The sequence below is a fragment of the Hylobates moloch genome, unplaced genomic scaffold (assembly GCF_009828535.3).
Source record: "Hylobates moloch isolate HMO894 unplaced genomic scaffold, HMol_V3 SCAFFOLD_5, whole genome shotgun sequence".
NCBI lineage: Eukaryota > Metazoa > Chordata > Mammalia > Primates > Hylobatidae > Hylobates > Hylobates moloch.
Window position 1 is genome coordinate 34,512,318 of NW_026652280.1, and position 24,541 is coordinate 34,536,858.

Here is a 24,541-nt window from a genome sequence, read left to right on the forward strand (position 1 = left end):
CTTCATGTCAGTGACAGATAATTTGCCTTGTCCACATAGTTTAGGAGTCAATGGCAACTAGTCAGTAGTAATATTCCACAAAACTTGACACTATTCTAAGCAAAGGTTTCATTTACAGTTTGCCCTCTCTTTAGTTTATATCAGCCATAGAGGAAGCAAATGCTATGTGATATATTATATAAAATAGCATGAAAGAATAAAGTAAATCACCTTGCTGACATGTAATATAGCATAGAAGTATAAAGTAAATCAATTAGTTGGCAATACTGTATTTGACCGAGTTAAGCTTGATGGAAATACTCCATGAGCTGCAGGTCATTTGGGGAAGATATAACCAATGGATTGTCGCTCTATGTGTTGTCTTTTTAAAGTGAAATGCCAAAATAAATAAGTAAACAAACTCCAAAAACAAAATCTCCAAACCAAAATAAATAAACAGAAACCTAGCAGATAATTCCATATTCAAAAACATGTGCTGAATAATTTATTAAGTCTTTGCATTAAAAAGGATTATGAAATAAAAATTAATTCTGATAGCGTAAATCTACCAAACAATCCTAAAAAATGACATAACCAACTCTTTTGTGCCCACCATTCACATTTAGCAAATGTTAACTTTTCGTCATTTTTTAAATAAGAAAACATTATAGATTGAGCTAAGTCATGGCTCCCTTCTCCATTCCTTTCCCTTTCTTTTCTATGCTTGTTTTAATCCTTTTGTTGCATATATATGAGCTCATGTTGGTAAAAATTAAAAATCTGAATCTACCTAGTATTGGTAATGATGGAAGAAACTAGGAACACTCATATACTGTTGGTGGGAGTGTAAATTGTTATAATCATTTTGGAGAGTGATTGGGCAATAACTGTTAGAGTTGAAGATGTACACATTCAATGTCCCAGCAATTTCATGTCAAGCTTGCCTGCTTTACTCATATATAACAGGAGGCAAAAGCCATATAAAGATGTTCCTTGAAGCTCAGTGTATGATACAGAAAACTGAAAACGACCTAATTAATCAACTGTGATACATAAAATAATGCAATATTATACATCGATTAAAATGAATAAATGACATATAAATATATCAACATGGTTAAATCTCATTTAAAGAGTTGAGTAAAAAAGGAAATCACAAAAACATGTTTAAGTATACTACTTACATAACTTTAAAAACACACATACTGCTCGAACTTTTATTTTATCTTCAGAGTCCAGTTGTGGAGGTTTAAAGTGACTGCTGTGTAGGAGATCAACTGTGAGTCAAACATTTGGTGGATGACTCACCTACTACTTAACATCTACTTCCCCCCAGGGCAACCTCATAGAGTTTTATTAAGCCACTAGAGTAGGGCTGTCCAAGAGAGTTTTCTGAGATGGTGAAAATGTTCTCTATGTGTGTGCTGCCCCATAGGTAGCCACTAGCCACTTGTGGCTACTGAGCACTTGAAATATGGCTGGTGTGACTAACTGAATTTTTAATATCACCTAATTTTCATTTAAATAGCTATAGTGTGGCTAGTGGCTACCCTATGGGGCAGCACAGATCTAGAACTAACTACCTTGAACTACAGAGGACAGAAGACACACAGGGATTCATTCAGTAAATTGTGGACTGTGGGAGACTCTAGGCAAACAACCTGGTGTCTTCAACAAATAAATCGCAGGGCAGGGGGAAGATGAAACTGTGCATCAAAAGAGACTAAAGAGATAAAGGACCTTATTTGGATGACAATTGGAACAAACTGTTAAAAGAGATCATGAAATAAATGGAAATTTGGACAATGGGCATTTCATGATATTATGTAACTACTGTTAATTTCCATAGGTGTGATATTTGCATTGTGATTATGCTTTTTGAGTACCTATCTTTTAGAAATGCATACTAAAATATTAATAGATGAAATCACATACTATCATCTGGGATTCACTTTAAAATACTAAGGAAGGGAGGAGGTAAGCGGAAGTATTGATGAAACAAGATTGACTGTAAGTTGATGTTGTTGAAGCTGCAGTTGATATTGATGGGTACATGAAGTTTATTAATGCTATTCTGTCTACTTTGGTATATGTCTGACATTTTCGATAACACAATGTTAAAAATTATAAATAAGTGGCAATAAAATACCTTAAAATCTTAGGGCTGGACAGTGCTCTAATTTTCACCCTCTTGGGGCTTTATTTCACCTAAATATTTTTTGAAGAATAAGAGGAGATGTTCTCAGTGAAGGTCATGCATCCACCATCTCCCTAGAAGGCTTAGCTTGTAGCTGCCCGCCTGTTTTAATGGCACAGAAACATGAATGAGTTCTCTTTGTTTTATGCTTTTACCAACTGCATAAATAAATATATGCCATGAGCCAATCTCCATTGATGGCATCAGGCATTATGACTTAGTATCCCTCTTTCTTTTGCACATTATAATCTTTAGGGTTTTTCACATCTACCAAACATCTGAATTTTATTTATTTTTCCTTTATGCTTGTTATCCAAACTTTCAGTTCAGATTTGTTATTCCTCTGTGTGAATAATAGCAGAGTATGGTAGAGTAGAAATGATTCTGTGTAGAAGAAGCTGGAAAACAAGGTGAACTGAGATAAACCCCTTAACCCCTCCATCTCTGTTTCTTCATCTGTTACATTGGATGGCTGAACCAGATGCTCTTGGAAGTTCCCTTCTATATTTAGTTTGCCGTAATTCTTTTCTATACTCATTATTAATTGCACCCCCAAATGTGGGGTGGCTTTCTAAAACATTTATTTAATCGAATAATTCTAAAATCTTAGTGTAGGGGGAGGAGAACTTCAGACTTGGCAGGGTTTGATATTCACAAATCTTTCCCCTTATTGCTTATGATTTCACTGTCCCTCTAAATGTTTACAGATTTTTCTCTCTTCAAATTGTTTCATTATTGGACAGTCATTTCTGGGCTCTTGCTGCAAGATTGATTCCATATTTGCTCTCCTTCCTATAATTGTCCTATATCTTGCCTGCTCTTTCTTAGTTTTAAAGAATAATTATTGAGTGGCCCAGGCAAAATGAAAATTCATTTCTTCATAGCTCAGCAATACAAATTTTCTTTCAGACCCTATCTAAATTTGAAATTGCCATGCAAATGGTTGAGCTGGTTTTGGTCCAGATCTAGGCATTCTATCTTTTCACTCCCATTATCAGAAGATTGGCTCATCAGCATTCTGTTGATTTTGTCAAGTCGTTTACGGTAACTAGAGAATGGACTTAGCACTGTTTTTTGGATGCAGAATTTGTACATATAGTAGGCCCCCTCAGCCAAAGGCTAACAAGGCTTAGTTATATAGAATATTCCCAAGAAATAGATACTCATGTTTGTAGACTGTACTTTGCCCATGTACAAGACACATCCTATTTTACAAGAAAGCTTTGGGTGGATTGTGGAGGGAGGCAAATTTACTTCTAGATTCCTTAGAGTTTTTCTTGCTGTTTGAATGTTCCTAAGGGGAGGTGGAAAGATGTTGAGGAAGGCTGAACTGCCTGGAGTTGGGGTGCATTTAAGGACAGATAGAGCTGGAATATCTTGTGCTTCAATCAAGGCGGAGAGTTGCAGTATGAATTGCTCTGTGTGCTGATACATGTTAGAACATTCTCTGAAGGCAAAGGCCACATCTTTTTTTCTCTACTTCCAGAGTTCCCAGCACAGGCCCATTGATACAGCAGTACCTGATCTGGTGCATACTATGTGGTCAGCAAATACAAGCTCAATGGCATTCAATTGTCTCATGTTCTCCAATGTAAATTCTGCATTTTATTTATTTATTTTACTTTGTACTTCTGCTTGCCTTGGTAATGGTCTCTTATTTTCCTAATGCTGCTTTTTATTTTTAATGGGGAGAATGAGGCAACCTACCTTGGCATGCAAACTTTCTTCTTCCATCCTTAGAATTTAAATTAACCTTCTACGGTCCTGGCCTTAAAAGCTCTTTTGAAAAAGATGGCAAGTTGCCTCTGCTGGTGAGGCCTCTGCAAGGTAGGGGGCATCTGAGTTGCTGCTTGTTATCAACACAAGTGCTAGAGGACTGCTAAGTTTAAAGCAGTAATTTAGAATTAAGAGTTAGCAGATGTGGGGGATTTGTCATAATATGATGGTGTTTTCATTCTGTTCTTAATATCATCTTAACATACTTTGGGGTTTCTTTGAAAACATGACTAGCTTGTTTAAAGCATAGTAACTGCTTGACTATTCAAATAACAACTTATTCTTAAGGGTTTATTGTGAAAGAACTTTTTATCTCAGTTGCAGTGGCTTGAAGGACTCTGGTCTGTGTTCTGTTCTTATTTCACATTTTTTCTTGGGACAAGGTAGGAGGAGAGGTGGGCAGACTGGCTGATGGAGAGGTGAAGCCGTGGGGTATGTAGGTGTGAGCATGTTTATGTGTGTGAGCTCTGAAGTGGGCTAGGCCACCAAACAGTTCGTGCCCCAGGGCAGCTCTCTAATCTTCTTAGGAAGGGTGTTGGATTTAGAAATCGGCCTAATGCTCTCCTGCCCCTGCCACCTTGCCCACACTGTTCACTTCCTCTCTGCCTCTCTAAATTAAACCAGCAGCTTCCCAAGTGGGGTGCACATTCCCTCCAGAGGAAGCCAGACAATTTGCTGGGCTGCAGAAAGAACACATTAATAATTTGTGTTTACATTATTTATATTTTACCTAAATAATTCTAATGCTTAATAAATGGAACTCCAGCCATGCCCTTACTTGCGCTGCCCATCAGATGACAGGTCACCTGTCACACTTGGGCATGATATTCCTGGGAGGAGGAGAGGCCATGTGCATTCCAGGGGTTGACGGGGGATCTCACTGGTTAGTGGCTTTCAGGGTGCTGTCAGTGTCCCATATTTTAAATTCGTAGCAGGCCAGCCCACTTGGTAATTTTAGAAAAGCAAGACTTTTCAACAGAAAAAAAATTCAAAATACTTTGTAACGAGATGAAGAAGACCTATACAATATTTTATATACCACACATTGTTCTGTTGGTTATTTCACACCAAACTGTATACATAAGTTGCCATTTTCAAAGATGAATTTGGCAATTTTCTTGTACAAAAAGACAAGGGTTCCAAATTTTCTTAACTCTTCTAGGCTGTCAATGGGCTGTCAGTAATGTTACCCTCCAGATGTTAAAAAACAAAACACTTAATGTCCCTTTACAGTAAACTGGGCCAGAAAGTAACTGCTTTTGAAAGAAACTCATGCTATAGAAAGAGCAGCAGTTTTGGAAATTTATTGCAAATGTTTCCACCATTTGGCAATTTTGTTGCTGAAAATAATATAACCTATAAAATCCCTTTAATCTGCAAATTTGAATACCTTGTAAACAGAACTACTTTTGAATGAAGAGTTGGACAAAAAAAAAATGGACTATCTAATTGTTAATAAAGAGGATGGTTTGCCAAGTTTCAACAAAAATCTTGTTTAACTGATAGATGAGATTGGAAAAAAATAGTACTGATTTAAGCACAGTCAACATGTACTTTATTCTTTTGAATCTATGTGTATGTGAAATATTCTTTATCCTACAACATCTACTAACAACAAGTATTGAAACAAACTGAATTCAGAATGATAACTTTAAATTACTTATCACAAGTGCTTAAAAAAAAACAAGATTTTCAAAAACAAGTATACAAACTCAATTGCTTGGCCCTCCTTAAAACACTATTAAAAATACTTAAATCAGTATAACATTTTGATAGCAACAAAAATATTTTTGTTTCATTAATAATTGGTAAAATGAAATTTAAAATTATTTTAAGAATATAATATATTTCAAGTTTATCTCAACCTGTTAAAGTTTGTATTTAAGAAAAAGATAGCACATATTTTTAGTATGTATTTAAATGGTGTGACTATTCAAAGTTATGTTACTAATATCACTGTATGATCAAAAATCTAGAGCCCACTGCTTTAAAGTTGTCCTTTCTTTTTTAAAAAACTCCTCAAGAGTTTATTCACTCACTTGGTGTTTAATCCTCAAAGATCTTAACTTTCTATGGCCTACGAAGCATTAAAGCTTCTTGAAGACAGCATGTGTTGTCCTTTTTCATACCCTTCAAAACAAAGAACACAGTTCCTGTGTCATAGTAGATGTTCGATTAATATTTCCTGCTAGATTTTTTCAGACCGTAAACTCCTGGAGCCCAAATCCTGGAGAGCATTCATCTTTATATTCCCCAGAACACCTTTAACTGAGTTGCATGCAATTCCATGGCAGTGAGGGGTGCCCTATACATGGAGAGCTCCTTGAATGGGATTTAATGCTGACATTCTTTATTTGATTAGGCAATATACAGGTCCTGGTCTATTGGCTTCTCTGACCAAGGAAATAACTCCAGTTATTTCATGGGCCCACGGGTTAGATAAGCCACCTGGGACTTTGGACAGATAATGACAGTGGTGACTCATTCCAGAGATAACCTAACCTGAGTAAAAACATTGCTAGGTTGCTCAAGGGACTTCTAAGGAGAGCAAGCCAGATTTTGGCAGTCCTGAAAAAACTGGGCAAAAGAGAGACCTCAGAAATAAGAGAACCAGCAAAAGATGAGATTATAGCTCCCTGTAAGGTGCACCATGAATATTCATCACAAGGGGTTGCCCACCATGGATGAACAGAGGAGTCTTTTAAGTCTGGGGGATCTTCTGGAGGTGCTATTTATTTGTAAGCCACTTATAAATAGTCAGCCGGGCACGGTGGCTCACGCCTGTAATCCCAGCACTTTGGGAGGCTGAGGCGGGTGGATTACGAGGTCAGGAGTTTGAGACCAGTCTGGCCAACATGGTGAAACCCCGTCTCTACTAAAAATACAAAAAGTAGCCGGGTGTGGTGGTGCATGCCTGCAATCCCAGCTACTCGGGAGGCTGAGGGGATAAATCACTTGAACCCAGGAGGCGGAGGGTGCAGTGAGCCAAGATTGTGCCACTGTACTCCAGCCTGGGCAACAGAGCGAGACTCCATCTCAAAAAAACAAAAAAATAGTAGCTTCCTAGGCTTTTGGTAAGGAGTGAATTGGGAATGGCAGCATTGGTAAACTGAGAAATACGAGGGCATTTAGCCGTCCTCTGTTTCATTCAACTTTGGCTTTTGTTTGTTGTAATATGGATCAAGTCCCAACACACTGATGAGACAACATGGAAGGCTGGATAGAAATGTAGTTAACGCCAAAAAGTTTGAAGCTACATCTGTTGAGTCTCACAGCATGCCAGTTGGTCACACAGTGGGGGTGGTTGCACCCTCTCAAAGGGCTCTTTATATTTCTTTTTTCTTTCCTCTCAAATGTGGTATCACTTTATCCTTAACCATAAATACCATCTCTTATATAATACCCCAACTATTGTGCATGCATGTTCCTACCTGATTGTGAGACATTTTCTTTGTCTCTTTAAAACTTTGAAAACAAAATACAGGGAAGAACAAAGAACCATATAACAAACATGAACATAGGAAAATTTCCATATTTTAAATATTTAGGCTCAGATAAAATAAGTCCTGTTGACCATGCTAGAACTTCAAGAATTACATATAACGGTAAGTATCTCTGTTTTGTTTTTTTCCTGGTCTTAATAGTAACTGCATTTGTTTATGTATTAGCTAGCATACTTGGCAATCTGATGGAAAACATATTGACCAGGACATTAGAAGAATGAGGTTCTTATCTTAGCTTATCACCCCCCAGTTCTGTGTCTCCAGACAAATTCCTCAACTTTTTGAAAGGACCCTTGCTTCTCAATAAATATAATTCTATAAAAGTCATATACGTCCAAGATTTCTGTGCTCTAGGTAAGACATCCTCAAATCCTTCATCTGTGTTTCCTGTCAGATGAATTCTAGATCAAAACAAATGTTTCATTTTGATCATTCTCTGGAGTTTATATCATCTGCTAAAGTTGATCTGAGATTTTAGTGCCTAGAATTGAACTGATTTTCTAGATATGAAGCGATTAGTACAGAAAAATTGGTTTGATTATTTTCTGTGATCAAGGCACCACATTTATATTAAAAAAAGCTACATTGTTTAAAAACTGCATTTTTTTCCCCCAACAACATTCTACTGTTGGCTCATGTTAAATAGAAGCTCAATCAACTCCCTTAAACACTTTCATATAAACAGCTACCAACACTGGCCAAGGCTATGTGGAATTGGGTGTTAAGCTTAAATGCAAGCCTTCTATTTAAATCTGCAAAGTTTAATTTTATTAACTTTGTGAATTAGTATTCTAGTCTGTTGTGAAAATTTTGAAACTTAATTTTGTTTTCTCAGAGTTCTCAGATTTTTAGGAATTTTTAAGGGGCTCGAATACTCTAAAAGTTAATGCCTGTCCTTTTAACTACCTCTGGGCTGGATTCAAGTGACTAAAAGCCATGCTATCATTTTTTCTTTATTGAAGTTTTTAAAGAAAAAGATGTCAATTTACAAAATTAACTATCTTTGTATTCTCCCTAAAAACAACAAGCAATTTACGCCAATTGCTTTCGACTTTCTCATGTCTGTCTGGTTAGTAGATGATGGATGAACCACAGAAACAATAATTTTGCATAGCCTACAGGTGTATGTGCCCAACTCTATTATTTCTGTAAGTGTCAGAGAGGATATTACATCTGATTTTGAATAGGGAAAAAAGTCTTGCATTTTTCTTTTATCCAGAGGCAACTCTTCTGCCCTAGTGGGAAAAAAAAATAAAATAACACAGAGCAATACCAGGCATTGTTCCAGTGCTCCCAAATTTCCACTGGAATTCAGCTTATAATTCAGTCTTAAAGCTTTTTATGAACACTTCATATCTTTGTATATTCCACCCATTCTTTAAAAGTCCAATTAAGTCGTCTTCCTAAAAGCCATCCATGGACTCTCATTTCAGCATTCATCTGTTTGCTCCTCTCTATGTTGCCTGTATCTCTCTGATGGCACTTCACTTAGTCTGTCCTCTATTATGATTATGGGATTAATCTATATTAACGCTCTTCTTAAATTGTATTTTTCCTAAGGGACAAGGACCATGTCTTAGCCCTTCTTATTAATGCTTGGAATAAACATTGATTCAGGCCCAGTTTGTGCCAGGCACTGTACGGGGCATGGAATGTTGTGCCTTCCCCTTAGTGAGCAGCAGAGTCTAGCTGACTTACTTGAAATCAATCTATGTGACTTGACCTGAACAGCACTTACGATCTATTTTGTAAAGTCTGTGTTTGAGGCATGAAAGGATGTTTTTGGAGATTCAAATCACTGTCAATTAAATTAGGTCCTCACATATTTCAGCTGTTCCCTACTCCGTTCAGAGCACCATTAACCGAAAAGTCTCTCAGAACCAAGTACTGTGAAATATAGACCAACACCTAAACTTCATTCCATAAGAGAAGTGGAGTTTCAATGACAAAAACATGGACTAAAGCAAGTTTGGAATTTATTAAGAGTCACTAAGAAAACCAGCTTGAACATTTAAGGACATTAAGGATATTTAAGAATGTTAAGATTGACTGAAATGACGGGTCCCCTGGAAAAGGAACACATGTACATATTATACATTAGAGGGAGAGAGAGAAGCGGGGGAAGGAATGGTCTTTTTTGTTGTTTTTAAATAGACTTTTTTAGAGCAGTTTTAGATTCATAGCCAAATTAAACTAAAGGTACAGAGACAGAGGTTTCCCGTATATTCCCTTGCCCCAGCACATGTATAGCCTCCACCATGAATGGTCTTTTCATTGCCAAGCATGTGAATCAGAATCATAATGGTTTATTATGGGAGAAGGGTCATATGCTCTCTTGGCAAATATATATACATTCACATTCTGAGTGCTATACTAGGAGTTTTTTGAAAAAAAATTGCTTTAACTTTTTCTTTTTTTCAAGTATAAGCTTGAACAGACTCAAGACGGCAAACACTCCCTCCTCAATTTAAGATTTGACAATTTAAGAAGAAAAAGCTCATTCATCATCTTTCCCTTTTAGAGACCATAAATTATTGGCTCATACACCATGTGGCTTGGATTCTAGGAAAAGTTAGTGTAAACAAATCCAAGTTACAATGCGTGGAGTAGGAGAGTGAGTCATAAACAAAACACAGACATATGCTCTCATATAAATAAGAGCCTGGATCATCAGCTTCCCAGAGTCTGCTTCCCATTAATTACACAACAAAATGAACTTTCCATATGTAAAGCCCAAATCACTTAACTCTGGCAACTTGTATAAGACAAAGACCAGGATTGTGACTATGTAGGCACTAACAAAACTAGATTTCAAAATAAAAAATGTCCTCTCAAAATATCTTCAGGCATTGGAGAACAAGAAGATCCCCTGGAGAAGAATTTTTGAGTAACAAAACTATCCCCAGGCACTCCAGGAAGACTGCTTGGAGGCTGATATGGATCCCTGCTGAATTTATAGGTAGTGTTAGGCATATTCTCTTTTGTTCTGAGTCCTGTCATTTTTCTGTTGCTGGCTAGCCCTGGATCCCGGCCACACAGAGTGTTCACACACATTGCTGGGACCACTGAAAAGTTTCCATTACTTCGATCAGTTCCTTCTCTCTGTCTTTTGAAACTATCCATTGATAGCACTAACTCACATTTCCTGATTGTCTCATGAAGACTATCTGGTCTCTTTTAGTTTAAAGAGGTATCAAGGAAAACATAATTCCTGGGGAAGAATGTTCTTTAATAGGTCAAACACTCCAAGAGAGAGGGAAAGTGAGGTTTTTCCTTATGTCCCTTTCAAAAGCTGATTCCATAAAATAAACTAACAGAGTTAGTTCCAATGGACATTAAAACAACAGATCTTAAACTTTAGGTGTCCTGGATAGGGGAAAGAGGAGGAAAAGGACTTTTACTCTTTACTAGTTGTGGGGGTGAGGAGGTAGCTTTCAACCATTCACAAACTCGAGGACTATTTTTGTTAACAGCTATGCTTTGTATCATACCTTACACCATACAAGGTAAGTAGAATACATTGCTCTTGCCCTCAAATGAAGGCAAAGGGGAAGGAACTAACATTTTTTGAAAACCTACAGTGTATGTTGCAGTATTTCATGTATTTCCTCATTTAATTGTGACTACAACCACTTGAGGACCTTGATTAGTGTCCCTTAGTTTCTCTACAGTACAGAGATGAAAACCAAGTATTTTTTTCCTAAGAGCACACATCTCAGAAGTTGTGAATGCAATAATTAAAGCAACGGCTGCCTCATTTCAAAGCTAGTTTCATGCTATATTTCCTTAAGAAAGCAAAGAAGACAGGGAGCTAGAAAAAGACTGATAAAACCTGGGTTTCCTCATTAATTTTATACTCTTGTCTGTATTGGAGTGCCAAATTTCTCTGAATTTCACCATCTCAAAGGCCTTTTCCAACCCCCTAAATTCCATAATTAAATAACAGAAGATATTACTGCAGATGACACATCATTGCTGCTAGATTAACTGTTCCTGCACATTGTTTTGATTCTGCTCCAGTTCAGTGCCTTCAGTGGCTCCCTGTAGGGAGCCAGATATTCAAGGTACTGAGAGAAGCTGGTCAGGGTTATGAAGAAAGGTAGGAGGCAGGGCATGGTAAACACAAGAGACTATGGCACATTTAATGGGGAAAATTTATCCTATTCCAGTCAATTGTTGTCAGTAAAAATCTGAGCCCAAAAATGACAGTTTCATAAAGCCAGAAATCTTTATTATTATGTAAATCTTCTGATGTTCATAAACTGCTAATTAATTTTTTAAAATTTATAACCTTCTGTAGTCCAACCAAAACACAAGCGTAGACAGCAATTGGGCCATGGCTGTCATTTTGCTATCATTGCTGGTCAGAATAGTCACCCTGCCTTATTCTAGACTTTTGGGTACTCCATCTTCTGATCTCAAATTTCCCTTCCAGACTCATCTGCCATTATTTCCATATAAATGCTGTATTCCTATCTCCTAGCTTCTGTCTGCTTACCTAATTCAGTTTATCTTTAGAAGTCCATCTTAACTCTTCTCTTCCCAAAAGAGAAATCTCTTAGTACCATTTAGTTGAAAATTCATGACCAACCAAATGCTGAATAATAGTTCTGTTAGTATCTCAGATTGTTATTCGATTTATTCATTTAAAAATACTATTTACTCATCTCATGTTTTGGAGGCAGGCCTTTCCATGTAGTGTTAAAGCTCCTCTGCGGCAGAGGCAAATCTTCTATTTGTATATATCATTCATAGAATTGAGTGCAGTGTGGCAAGTTCTTAAAAAAAAAGGTTGACAATTTTTAACAAAGTCTTACAGATGTTTGAATAAGATGAGCTTGATATAGCCACGAATGCCCTCAAGGGTAGGGGGCTTGGACTGTGTCCTGAGATAAGAGTATTTGGAAGGGGAGTGAGGATACATATCATTTTCTAAAGGATAGTTAATGGATATTATGATCTAAGTCATCACATAGCTAAATTGTGACTTCACATGATTAAATCCTGACATGAGATAACTTCAGTTCTGACATGAGAGGGTTTCATAAAATACATGTTAAGTTTTAAATATGTGATTGGTGTTTTCATCTGCTATTTCATTTCTTTCTTGCTCCTGCCAAGAAGGCAGAAATTACTTTTCTCATTTCATTGATGAGAAAACTAGAACTCAGAAGTCTCAGTGAGACTTTGTGATTTACCTAAGGGGATGGATTAAAAAGTATGGCAGTACTACAACGAGGACATCGCAAAAACCCTGACCCCTGAATTTCAAATCCAGTTTCACTCTGCCTCAATGTGGTGGCCAGAAAGAGTCCAAGTTTCGAGTTCTCAGTCAGGCAATATTTGTAACCCTCTGGTCTCAATTTTCTCATCTGCAACATGAAGTGTTTGGCAAAAGTCTCTTGTAGTTTATTGTAATCCAGGTTTGTCTAGTCTGTTCCAATTGAAGCAGCAGGAGGAGACTCCTTGGGAGGATAAGTTGGGATGACTCCAGTGTCTCCCAGGGAGAGAATGGAGAGAGCAGACAGGTGAGTAATCTCTCTCTCTCTTTCTCTGTCTTTGTCACACCTGTCTCACAATCCTTACTCTATTCTCTGTCCCTGCCTCCTTTCTCTCCATGCCTCTTCTCTGTCTCTCTGCTGTCTTAGACTGACTACAGCCTGCCTGGACCACTTAAGATCATTCTTAATGACAGTCATTACATAGTTCTTCTGCATTGCCTGAGACCATTTCCGCAGCAATGAATGGGAAAGATTTTGCCCTGCCACCCCCTACTCCTGCAGCTGGGCTCACTATGCCAACTTTATTGGAACCAAGAAGTTTTTCAAAAACTCTCCATTAATTACAGAAAACCCAATGCACAGTGCCCCCTTCTCATTAACACAGTTACTTTCAGTTGCCACTAAATTATCTCGCCACCATGACACCAACAATCTAATTAGACTTCTGGAAATGGAAAGCGCCAGTGAACAAGGCAGGCACCACACTTTCATCTCAAAACTGATCATAAAATATTTGTGCCCTTTCATTCTTTGCCACATAAACTCTGCCCCTATAAGAGTCTCCTTTCATTGTCTCCCATTTATAAGGAGGAGCTTGAATATTTGATATAAGATGAGTATCTTAATAGAAATCACTTCACGTATGGGAGGTTTTCTTTTCCGAGTGTGAGGTCATTACAATAATCGCACCTGACTCCCTGGGCGTCTGATGCCTCACAGCCAAACCTCCCGCTGGGCGTCAATGGAGGTGTGAATGATACTATCACTGGGAAGAAGATAAAACGTGTTATTATCATTACTCTATTTTTAAGAGGGTCTGACTGTGGCATGAGGTGGTTGGGAGCATAATCTGTATGAAGCATTCAGAGAAGATAAATTGAGTTAAACTTCTCAAGACAAAGCACTTTGAAACCTGTCATTAAACCTCTGTATTTCCTAAAATCTCAGCTCTGGAGAGAAAATAATTAGCTAAGTGAAGTCCAGATATGTCTATTGAGTATCTACTAAGCACCCAGCATCGTGCAAGTTTCCTGACATTCAAATAAGATTATGAGTTGCTTAACAGCAAGGCTCCTGGCTTTTGCTTCTCTTATTTTCATTCCATACATCCCAAGGTTTTGGGAATTGAGATGCCCAATACTTATTGAGTGAGACAAAATCTAAACAGCAAATGGTTGCTGCCCTAGTGAAACCAATACTCTGGCCACAATGCAAAACTAACAGATACAAAATAATTAAAGTACTGCATAGGCTGATGCACTCTCCCATTTTCCATTGAGTAGCTTATCCTGAAACTCTCACAGAACTTCTGAGTGAAGGAAGACACATATGCATGCATATTCCTTCTTCTCTGAATAAATACACACTTTGGCAGTGCAAGTACAATGCCATATAGGCTGAATCTTTAACTCAAGAATCATCATCTTCAATACGCTGGGCAACGAACCAAGGGCTGGGCCGCTATTAATGAACAAAGGAGGCTGGAGGGCTGCCAAGTTGTTCTAGGTTGCTCCATCTGGTGAACTTTCTTAGGATGGTTTGCTGCTTCTGGATCTATTATAGAAACTGAAGGAAAATCACTGCCCCTTAACTCTAATGAATATTACAGTTCATACACTCTTGAGTGGACCTTTTCATGAACCAAACACGTTTGTGCAGGAAACAGTTGTTCAATACACTTTGGCTAATATTTAGCAATTACTTACTGTTTGCCCACCTCAGTGCTAGGTAAAGTTGAATAAGATCTGGCCACGGGGACTATGCGATCCTCTGGTCCACTGTGGGACACAGGTGGAGCACAGACACTGTATTAAATGTAGGAATCAATGATCAATAAGCTTATAGGGAGCCAGGGAGGCACAGATGATATGGCATTCAACTTGACCTTGGTGTGGTTCTCAGTATGAGTGTCAGGGAAGGTTTGTCAGACCTGAAGGCACCTATGCTGAGGCTTGAAGAAGCATCATGAATTAGCCATTCAAAGGGCATGAGAAGTGGGCAAGGGGGAAAAAAATAAAAACATTCCAGGGAAGAAAACAGACAACATCAACAATAGCAGCAGCAAAAACAGCACCCACTTGTCAAACTCTTAGTATGTGTCAGGTACTTTGCTAAACTTTTCCCGAGGATTATCTCCATTATTACTCACCACAATCCTTGACACTAGGTCATATTCTTTTCCCCATTTTACAGACATGAACACTGAAGTCTTGAGATCACCTAGCTGGTGAGTGGAGCACTGAGATTTCAACACAGGCAATATAAAGCCAGAATACATGCATTCAACCAGAGCATTTCATGGCCCATGTGTGGTGTGTAGAAAAAATGAGCCAAAATTTAGAAACAAGGCAAATGGAAGGAGACAAGTCCTTTTGGGCCTCCCCAAGGATTATTAACAGTCCAGGAAAATGTGCCCTTGTTGGGCTTGCTGTCCACTACTGATTAAAGGCTTGGAATCTGCCAGCTTCTTTTTTGAGGGGAGGATGGATCTCGCTCTGTCATCCAGGCTGGAGTGCAGTGGTGAGATTTCGGCTCACTGTAACCTCCGCCTCCCAGGTTCAGCAGGTTCAAGTGATTCTCTTGCCTCAGCCTCCCGAGTAGGTGGTGTTATAGGTGCCTGCCACCATGCCTGGCTAATTTTTGTATTTTTAGTAGAGAGCGGGTTTCTCCGTCTTGGCCAGGCTGGTCTCAAACTCCTGACCTTGTGATCCACCTGCCTTGGCCTCCCAAGTGCTGGGATTACAGGTGTGAGCCACTGCGCCTGGCCTGTATTTTTTTATTTATTTATTTTTTTTAGTAAAGACAGGGTTTCACCATGTTGGCCAGGCTGGTTTCGGACTCCTGACCTCAGGTGATCCACCTGCCTTGGCCTCCCGAAGGGCTGGGATCACAGGCATAAGCCACCGCTCCTGGCCAATCTGCCAGCTTTTATGTTAACTTGTGGACTTTTGCATAGCAAAGAAGCGAATGATTTTTGTTTGGTAGAAAAGATAAACCACAAGGTTATGATTTTATTGCCTGTTAGGACACTAACTGAACAACTTGCTCTACACGCTTTCTCCAGTGCCTGCATTCTCATAATGCCCTGTTGTCTAATTCTCCTTTAGGCTGGCTTTACCACCATGCTGCCTTCTGCATTAAAGAGTTGAATGAGCCTTTGAAATAACTTTAGTTTTTTGAAAATAATACCGTGGCAGTGGAAATCCCAAAGGAGTTGAAATTTGATTGAGATTTCCAAGGAGATGAAGCTGGGGCAGAAGGCAGGGCCAGATTCTGGAAGGTTTGGTGCTTCCCTGGGCTTCCCTTGGCCATAGGAGAAGCTCAGCTGCTCTAGGAGGTTCAGATTAAATCAGAAAAGAGCTTATTTCTCCTTTAAGAGTGAAAATAACAACAAGTCTTGGAGGTTTTTCAGAAGGCTTTTGGTGTGTGATGGGGAAACATAGCAGCTTCCAACCCTGCTGAGTCCCTTGGTGGCCCAGAGCTGCAGGAGGGAGTGCCTTTCATGCACGTGTCATATTCAGCACAGCTTTCAGGACAAACTGCCTCATTTCATGAGGCTTCAACGTGAGCCCATAGGTAGCATTTTCAGACAACTTGAATGATTGCTTTAAATTTAAGCTTTGTTTGCCCTGGATCTTCTTTGGGAGGTTTTCTACTAAACATTTTAAGTGATTAGACTGGGCACATAGGAATATATTTTACAATTTGGAGACTTCTTCAATGTATATATTTATGGTCCCTGGATGTTCCAAATCCTATTAAATTGCACCTTTATTTCTTCTATTTTGGTTCTTCTAAAGCTAAGATTTTGGCTGGCTTGACCTGTTATTTTGGTTAGGGGCTCCACATCATGATTCAACATAACAACAAAAGAAGTAAAATAAATAATTGCATCATTCTTAAATTCCTGTTCATTGCTCTTTTTTGTAGCGGGATATTACTTCACTATTCTGGGCCCCTTCCCACAGATGGCAGCTGGCTAAGAGAAAACTCAAGTATCATAGAATTTGGGAGCTGAAAGCAATTTTCACATCATTTTGTTCTAGCTACTAGTATACTGAATTTTATTCTGATTTTATAGTATTAAGAATTCCCACTATTATTTGTAATGGTAATAAATTTTTCAAGCTTAAGGTTTTGCATCTTGACTACAGGTATCAGTTAGTTCTGATTGGACTGATGGCTGGGCTAATAACAAAACGATTTTCCTAATACTAGTCCCTGCCATGAGAAGCAAAATGCCTAAAAATTTAACATACTTATGAAATTTAAATATTTTTACTTATTCATGGGCTCTGGTAGTTTTAAACATGGTAGATAATATAGTTTGAAATAATAATGGATTAGCCTTGATACAAAACAGATAGAAGCTAAGAGCTGTGCTCACTCTACTTCCTTGTTATCTCGAGCTGAGCTACACCTCGAGCAGTTGAGATCCGATGATAGCATGGCTGATACATGTTTGCTTTTTTTTTCCTCCTTGGACTTCAGATGAGAGAATGTTGGTGTGTATGTGTTTGTGTGCGTGTGTGTGAGTGCGTGTGTGTGTGTGTGTGTGTGAGAGAAAGGACATACTTGTCTTCCCATTATTGCTAGTCTAGTCTTTCAAGTGCAAAACCATACAGATTTTGTTGCCTTGATGTTTTACTGAGTTCTTACCACCATTTGGAATCTACTTATTATATAGACTCATCTTAGATATAAGGGGAAGAAACATGTTTCTGAAATGAAATCACAAATTCTCTATACATTACATGATCTCCCTGAGAAGTTAGTTCAACATCTAGAAAATCAGAAAAATCAGCCTGGCTTATTCAGGTATGGATTATCTGATATGATTATTAAATCATGATTGGGCTAGTGTAATAGAAGTTGTTTCAAATTATGCCTCACTTTGAGCAAACTTTAGTGGCGCTTTTACTGCATTAGCCGTAATTACTCACAATAATGATGCAGTGCTCCCTTGAATCAGACCTCCTTGGCTGCACCAGGGGACTGCAGCTGATCAATAGCTATTGAGCAGTTTGACCACCGAGGCTGATCTGTTTGAGCATCTCCGGCAGCCACTGCCATCCTCCCTCCTGGTAGCTCACAAACTGACATGTTCCCAGCTCGCCACTCTCTCCTGCATCTCCTCGATGGCCCCCTTTTACAAATCAATAATGTCATAATCAGTATGCCTCCGAGACTCTGAGAAGGTAAAAAAATTGCCTGAAACAAAAAAATTGGGGGACCCATATAACACATGCATATATGCATACAAGCTAGAAAACACATATTTGTAAACCCTTGACCCATATTCATTTCTCCCATATTGTATTGTTTATAAAATAAGGTGGGAATGTTCCTTTGTTGTACTTTTACCAAAGATCACCTATTTGAAAAAAGTACTGTTCTTATATAGGTTGATAAATTATTTGGCAAGTATTTTCCAGCAGCCTACAAAGTGCCTGTCAAATGTTTTCCATTTAACTGTCATTATGCTTGTAATCCCAGCACTTTGGGAGGCCGAAGTGGGCGGATCACCTGAGGTCAGGAGTTCGAGACCAGCCTGGCCAACATGGTGAAACCCCGCCTCTACTAAAAATACAAAAATTAGTTGGGCATGGTGGCATGTGCCTGTGATCCCAGCCACTCGGGAGGCTGAGGCAGGAGAATCGCTTGAACCTGGGAGGTGGAGGTTGCAGTGAGCCAAGATTGCACCATTGCATTCCAGCCTCGGTGACAGAGCAAGACTCCATTTCAAAAAAAAAAAAAAGCAGTTTCAAGATTGATTATGTTTTTCTCAGATGTCTCTCACCATATTTAATGCTGTAAAAGCATACAGCTACTGCCTCTCAAGCATTTGTTTCACTCAGTGATTATTTACTGAACATGTACTATGTATCAGGAACTGTACTAGGTATTTTTGCATCCACTCTTTTTTTTAAATTTTTATTTTTTTGAGATGGAGTTTCGCTTTGTCACCCAGGCTGCAGTGCAGTGGCGCGATCTCGGCTCACTGCAGCCTCCGCCTCCCGGGTTCGAGCAATTCTCCTGCCTAAGACTCCCGAGTAGCTGGGATTACAGGAGCATGCCACCACACCCGGTTAATTTTTGTATTTTTAGTAGAGGTTTTGCCATGTTGGCCAGGCTGGTCTTGAACTCCTGACCTCAGGTGATCCACCCACCTTGGCCTCTCAAAATGCTGGGATTACAGGCGTGAGTCACCATGCCTGGCCTGCATCCATTATTTCTAAATAAAATTTCTAATTAATTGAATTACTTCAGTACCTTCTTATCTCAATACATGATTTCTTAAATTTGTTTTATAAGCCACCTAGTTTAACTCTTCTTTCCTTTTTTTTTTCTCCCTGCAATTGTGTGGGTTTCCACAACCATTCTGTAGAAATGATAACCTATTAGAAAATAAGCTGATCCCTGCCTAAAGCCAGAAGTAATTCTACCTTGCTTATAGTGAAAGATGAAGAAAGGCGCTCTAAAGAAAACAAAAATCAAGTGAGTTGTTTCATCAGAAATATATATTACTGTACTATATATGTTACTATATATTTCAAGCACCTAATTAAATAAGATCAAGTCCAGAAACTATTAACTACCTACTTTGTGCTTGGCTTTGGCTAAAGCTATCTATGTACCCCATCAAATTATGAGTTTCATTCACTGTACTCCAAAAGAAGTAGAAGTCCATATTTATGGAGGAAAAAAATCTGCCTTTGCTCATGTTGGGACTATGACAGAAGTGGGAATCCACTGGAAATCAGGCAGTAAATCAGGAAATTTGGGTTCCAATCCAACTGTATGACCTCAGGAAAATCTCTCAATCTCAAGAGGCCTCAGTTTCTTCACATGTAAAACAGAGCATTGGCCACAAGCCCAGCCTGTGTGTTTCTAGCTCTCCCAGGTTTGTGGGAAGCTTTTTATCTGTGGGGAGTGAAACCTCAGGAAGGTCTGTCTTCCAGCACCTGGGGTAGATATCTGGCCTATTTCCCCCGAAAAGTCCAGCTCAGCAGCCAGAGACCCGGAAATGGACCAAATCTGTGAAATTCTCTTGAGGGTCTCATTTAAGTACTGCCAAAAATAAACAGCCCATTCTTGCATCCTGCAACAGGGGAGTCTGGGCTCAGCTCTGATTACCAGGGAGGCAAGTAGGAAAGTATAATATCACCTGTTTCTACTGCTCATTTGGCATATTTGTAAATTATTTACTGGATGCACTAGAGGAGGGAGGCCCATTAAGCATGTGATCCCAACAATAAGTTCTCTTATACTGAAGGGAAAGAGTGCAGGGGAGGAAAATCGGGGACCACCTGTCTTTGGCCTCAGAGAAATATCTGTGCATGGCCGGCAAAGGTGGAAACACAAAGGCTAATTTCTCAATCCATAAAGGGAGGTCTCCAGTGCTTAATCGACAAGGTTGAATAACTACTGATCTGGGTGGGTGCAGACCATAGCCCAAATCTTTTGCTTAAGCCAAATGATGTCTTCCTTGAAGTCAGCCACAGCATCAGTTCCCACTTCCAAGACTCTGCCCAACTTGCTCCCTTTGTTTGGACACCCTCCCACCAAGGTGCTACTAATCCATCAAGTCTCAGGAGTAACTTCCTCTGCATTTCTCTGTGACTTTCCCTCCTTTGTCTTCTTCTTGTACTCCTCACTGGCACTATTTACCTGGCAATTCCACGAAAAACTTTTTGTTTCACACCATATGAAGGCTCATGATCATATTTGAGAGAAGACCCCATTCCTTCAGAGCAAGAGTTTTCAAATGGCTGGAGAGAACACCATTTCCAAGAGATGTTAGGAGATAGTCCCAGAAAAAAGGGTTGTGTGTTCGGATATGATTGTGTAATTTGGTGTCTCCCTCCTGCAACCTCACAATGCACACTGGTCAATGCAAGGCCCTGGAAAGCCCTACAGGAAGGAACCAGGGGTAAGGCAGCAGCTTTTCCTACACCTACTTTTCTGTGAAAACATCCTTTATCACAAAACACCTACTAGTATTTTGCTGAATTCAACTGGGGAAGCATCATTCCAAGTGTTTCTTTCTGTTATTTCAACTGGGCTCATTTTCTAATCACCAGTGATTTCCACAAAGGAGGTAGGTATGTAGACAAGTTGAGTTCTTTGCTCAAAGCAAACTGCTAAATTGAAAAATGAATTTGGACTAAATATTAAGAATGAGTCTCTTCTTGGGTTTCTAACAGGCCTTTCTAAATACTGCAATGTGCTTGTCACATTTACATTAATATGTTAATTCAAGAAATATGTATGTAACATTGTCATGCTGCATGTCAGGGAGATAGCAAGAATCTAAACGGTTGACTGCCTCAGAGGTATGTGCAATTTTGTTACATGGGAGAAGCTGCAGTCTATGAAATGATGGGAACTGCATGGTAGAGATTCTGGATGTCCTGGAGGAGCTGTGACTAGCTGGGTTTTAAGGACTTGTAGGATGTGATTAGGAGTTGAGTAAGGCTGTCTCCAAGCTCAGGTGTTAAGCCAAACCCAAGGCCTGTCTTCCTGGAGGCAGGGATGAGCTTGACACAGTGCAGGTGGGCACAGGGGCTGCTGGGAGGCACTGTGGGGAACAGAGGTGGAAAGGACCAGGCTGTGGAGAACTTGAGATATCTAAATAAGGCATTTATATTTTATCTACTGTTGGCGAGGACTCTGGGAACTACTGAGAAATTCATCAATTCATGGGTAGAAGGTATCGATGCATCAATAAATCAGTGATTACTGTCTTTCAACCCTGATGAGCAAGGGAGGCAGTGAAATGCACTGGTTGAGAGCATGGGCTTTGGAATACTGACTGTCCACAGGTTCTTGGGGCAGGCTTCTTTACTCTTAGCTTCCTCTTCTGAAAATGAGGATACAAGTGTTTATTTTATGAGTTACAAGAAATAACATATATAAGGCCCTTGATGAAGAGATTAGTAATTCCTAAGGCTTGATAAAGAGTGATTAATAATGTTAGCATTTAGTTGCTACTCAGTGGACCCATATTAGAATAAAGTGAAGAGCTTTCCAGAGTACCCACCCTCCACATTCCCAGGAGATCTCCTTCTTTTCTCAGATCTCCTCCCACTTCAAAGAGCCAGTGCTGAAACAGCTCCCATGTTCAGAGTCTACGGGAGGATGGCAAAACAGAGAACTCTTACCTGTATTCAACAGGCCATTCTCAGTGGGCTTTCTCCACATTCATCTTGCTTGGGGTGAACCCAAAGCATCTGAAAAGTGCTCACCTGCGTCCGACGTTGCTGCAGATGCAGCAAGGAGAGATAACACTGGGGCTGGTGGAATTGTAACACTGTCAACTGCGGCTGGCTTCTTCCTGGTCATCATGGTGGGCACTGAGCCTTCGTTCTTACTATGCACTGCTGTCTGGTCCACTTTTAAGTGGGGACTTGGCATCCCTAAAAAATAACAACCCCAAAGCTTTCAGTCAGTTTAAAGGAACAGGAAGATAGACAACATGTAACCTGGACATGATCTGAGGAAATGGTCAAATGATTTGAACACCTCCTTCTGGTACGACAAGAATGAAATTTAAAAATGCTTAAAGAGAAAAAATAGCTATGACTGGTTTTGCTTTTGTGGCTGAAATTAGGAGTGATGTCATTCTAGGTTGGCTGCCTGGAAGTGGTGGGGTCACAGCATAGGCCTAATGAAGCAGAATAATCCATCAGGTGCCCATTTGCCTTCTGAGGATGTACATTCCCATCTTTACAGAGGCTGTGCTGTGTGCAGCATGAAGGGGAGTTCAGAGTGGGAGAGACATGGCTCCCACCCTAGTAAGACTTCTCATCTCATCCAGCTGGAGAAAGAAGATTGAATGAGAAGGAAAAATTGGACAGCAAGCTCATGCAGGCTTGTGTTTTACTTATCCTAGGTGTTTGGGGAGTTCTAAGGATGTTGAGATCAGTGTTGAAAGAAGTGAGGAAAGGCTCATGCGGAAGCTTCAAGGATGAAGGAAAGGTATTTTCGGTAAGGGCACAGGCTAAGGCATGGGTGGGGAGTAAACTTGATCCAGATGAGGCCAGCATGCCGGAGGTGGAAGATGAACTGTGGGGATTAGTGTGTCATCAGCCTGTAGGGTAAGGAGAGCTGATTTGGGGGCCTTTGAGTGTCTGGTCATAACAGGCATCATATGTCATGTCATGATGATGCTGAAAAGCCTGAGGAGTCAGGAGGTGCCCTGTAAGGGCCTAGAAATTTCCTATGTAACAAACAGTAAGAGCTATTCTGCATTCCCATTTCCTGAGCTTGAATCTAGGCTCTGCAACTTTCCAACTCTGTGATGAAGAGCAAGTTACTTAATCTCTCTAAGTTTTAAACTTCTTTACTTGTAAAAATGGCGTGGTGATGATACTACCTTGTAGGGGCTGTTGTGAGCATCCAACAAGTCAATCGATGTAAAGAGCTTAGAACCGTGCCTAGTCCATAGTCCGTGCTATAAAAGTGCTTAACATTATTATTATCCCTATTATTGCGACTATCATTACTATGACCTGCTGCTTCCTCAGAACCAATGGTAACCAGCAAGAAAAGGGTCAGTTCTTCTCCCTGACATGACTAAGAATATATAGGCACCTTCCCGCCGACCCCAATGCAAAAACAAGGCTCTCTAACTCATCCAAATCTAAGTCGAGAGGCTGAGGGTATGTGAATCCATTTCAAATGGTTACCTATTCAGTTTCTTCATCTGTAGGCTGCATAACACTAACAGCAGCAACAACAAATTGGGCCTTACCATATTGGTTCTTGACTCATTTTTTCTATCCCAACTAACCTGAGTGATCCAGTCCCCTCCCAGAGTAACACTATCTCACACAGTGAGATCAGCTTCTCTTGGGCTTCGTGGCAACCCTGTGAAGCATGTAGTGTGGATATTACCATTTTCTCAATTTTACAGATGAAAAGAACACATTTCTAAAGGTTAAAGGAGACCTGAACTCACTCATACAGCTCTTAATGTGAAAGCTGGAAGTTTCCAGGTAGCTGGACACTAAACCCAGGGATCATATTGGTCCACCTGGACAAACTCTAATACCTGATCATGACCCCAGTCTGCCAACAGCATGTTTCATGCTGAGGATGAAGAGGCCCCAGTATCACACCTGGATAAGGCATCTGTAACTACCTAAGGAAGACAGTCATGCTGACATTTACCTCCTTCCTTCCTCCTATTCTCCATTCCAGTCTCTGAAACTCCCAGTTGTGATACCATGAACAAAAATGCCATTTATGCTTTTCTTGGAGTTTATATTTCATAGCACTTTGAAGGTGGAGATAGGCAAACATCAAATTCTATGACAGACAGATTGCAAGGCACAACCATCAAGAAACTAGAAGGTGTAGCAAGTATGTATAATACGCCTTGTTTGTAAAATTTGCAGGTGTGCTCATCATGGGCTAGGTACAGACATATTTAAAATGCATTCAAAATCATCTGTAAAGCGACACATCCAAATAGGTAACAGTGGTTATTCTGAGGAAGGAGAGCTCAGAGATTGGTAAGGAAGAGGGAGTGTTTTTACTTCTTAGCCTTTTTTTTTTTTTTTTTTTTTGAGACAGAGTCT

The 24,541-nt window shown here is 39.6% G+C and overlaps 1 protein-coding gene across 2 annotated transcripts in view; it reads right to left on the minus strand.

Moving 5' to 3' along the window:
* Positions 1 to 24,541, minus strand: part of SETBP1 (SET binding protein 1) — a 384,501-nt gene that overhangs the window by 3,665 nt on the left and 356,295 nt on the right. For both annotated transcript variants that reach the window (XM_032152417.2, XM_032152418.2), the window contains exon 5: positions 22,205 to 22,375. In XM_032152417.2, coding sequence (XP_032008308.1) covers positions 22,205 to 22,375 — 171 coding nt within the window. The remainder of the gene's footprint in view (positions 1 to 22,204; positions 22,376 to 24,541) is intronic.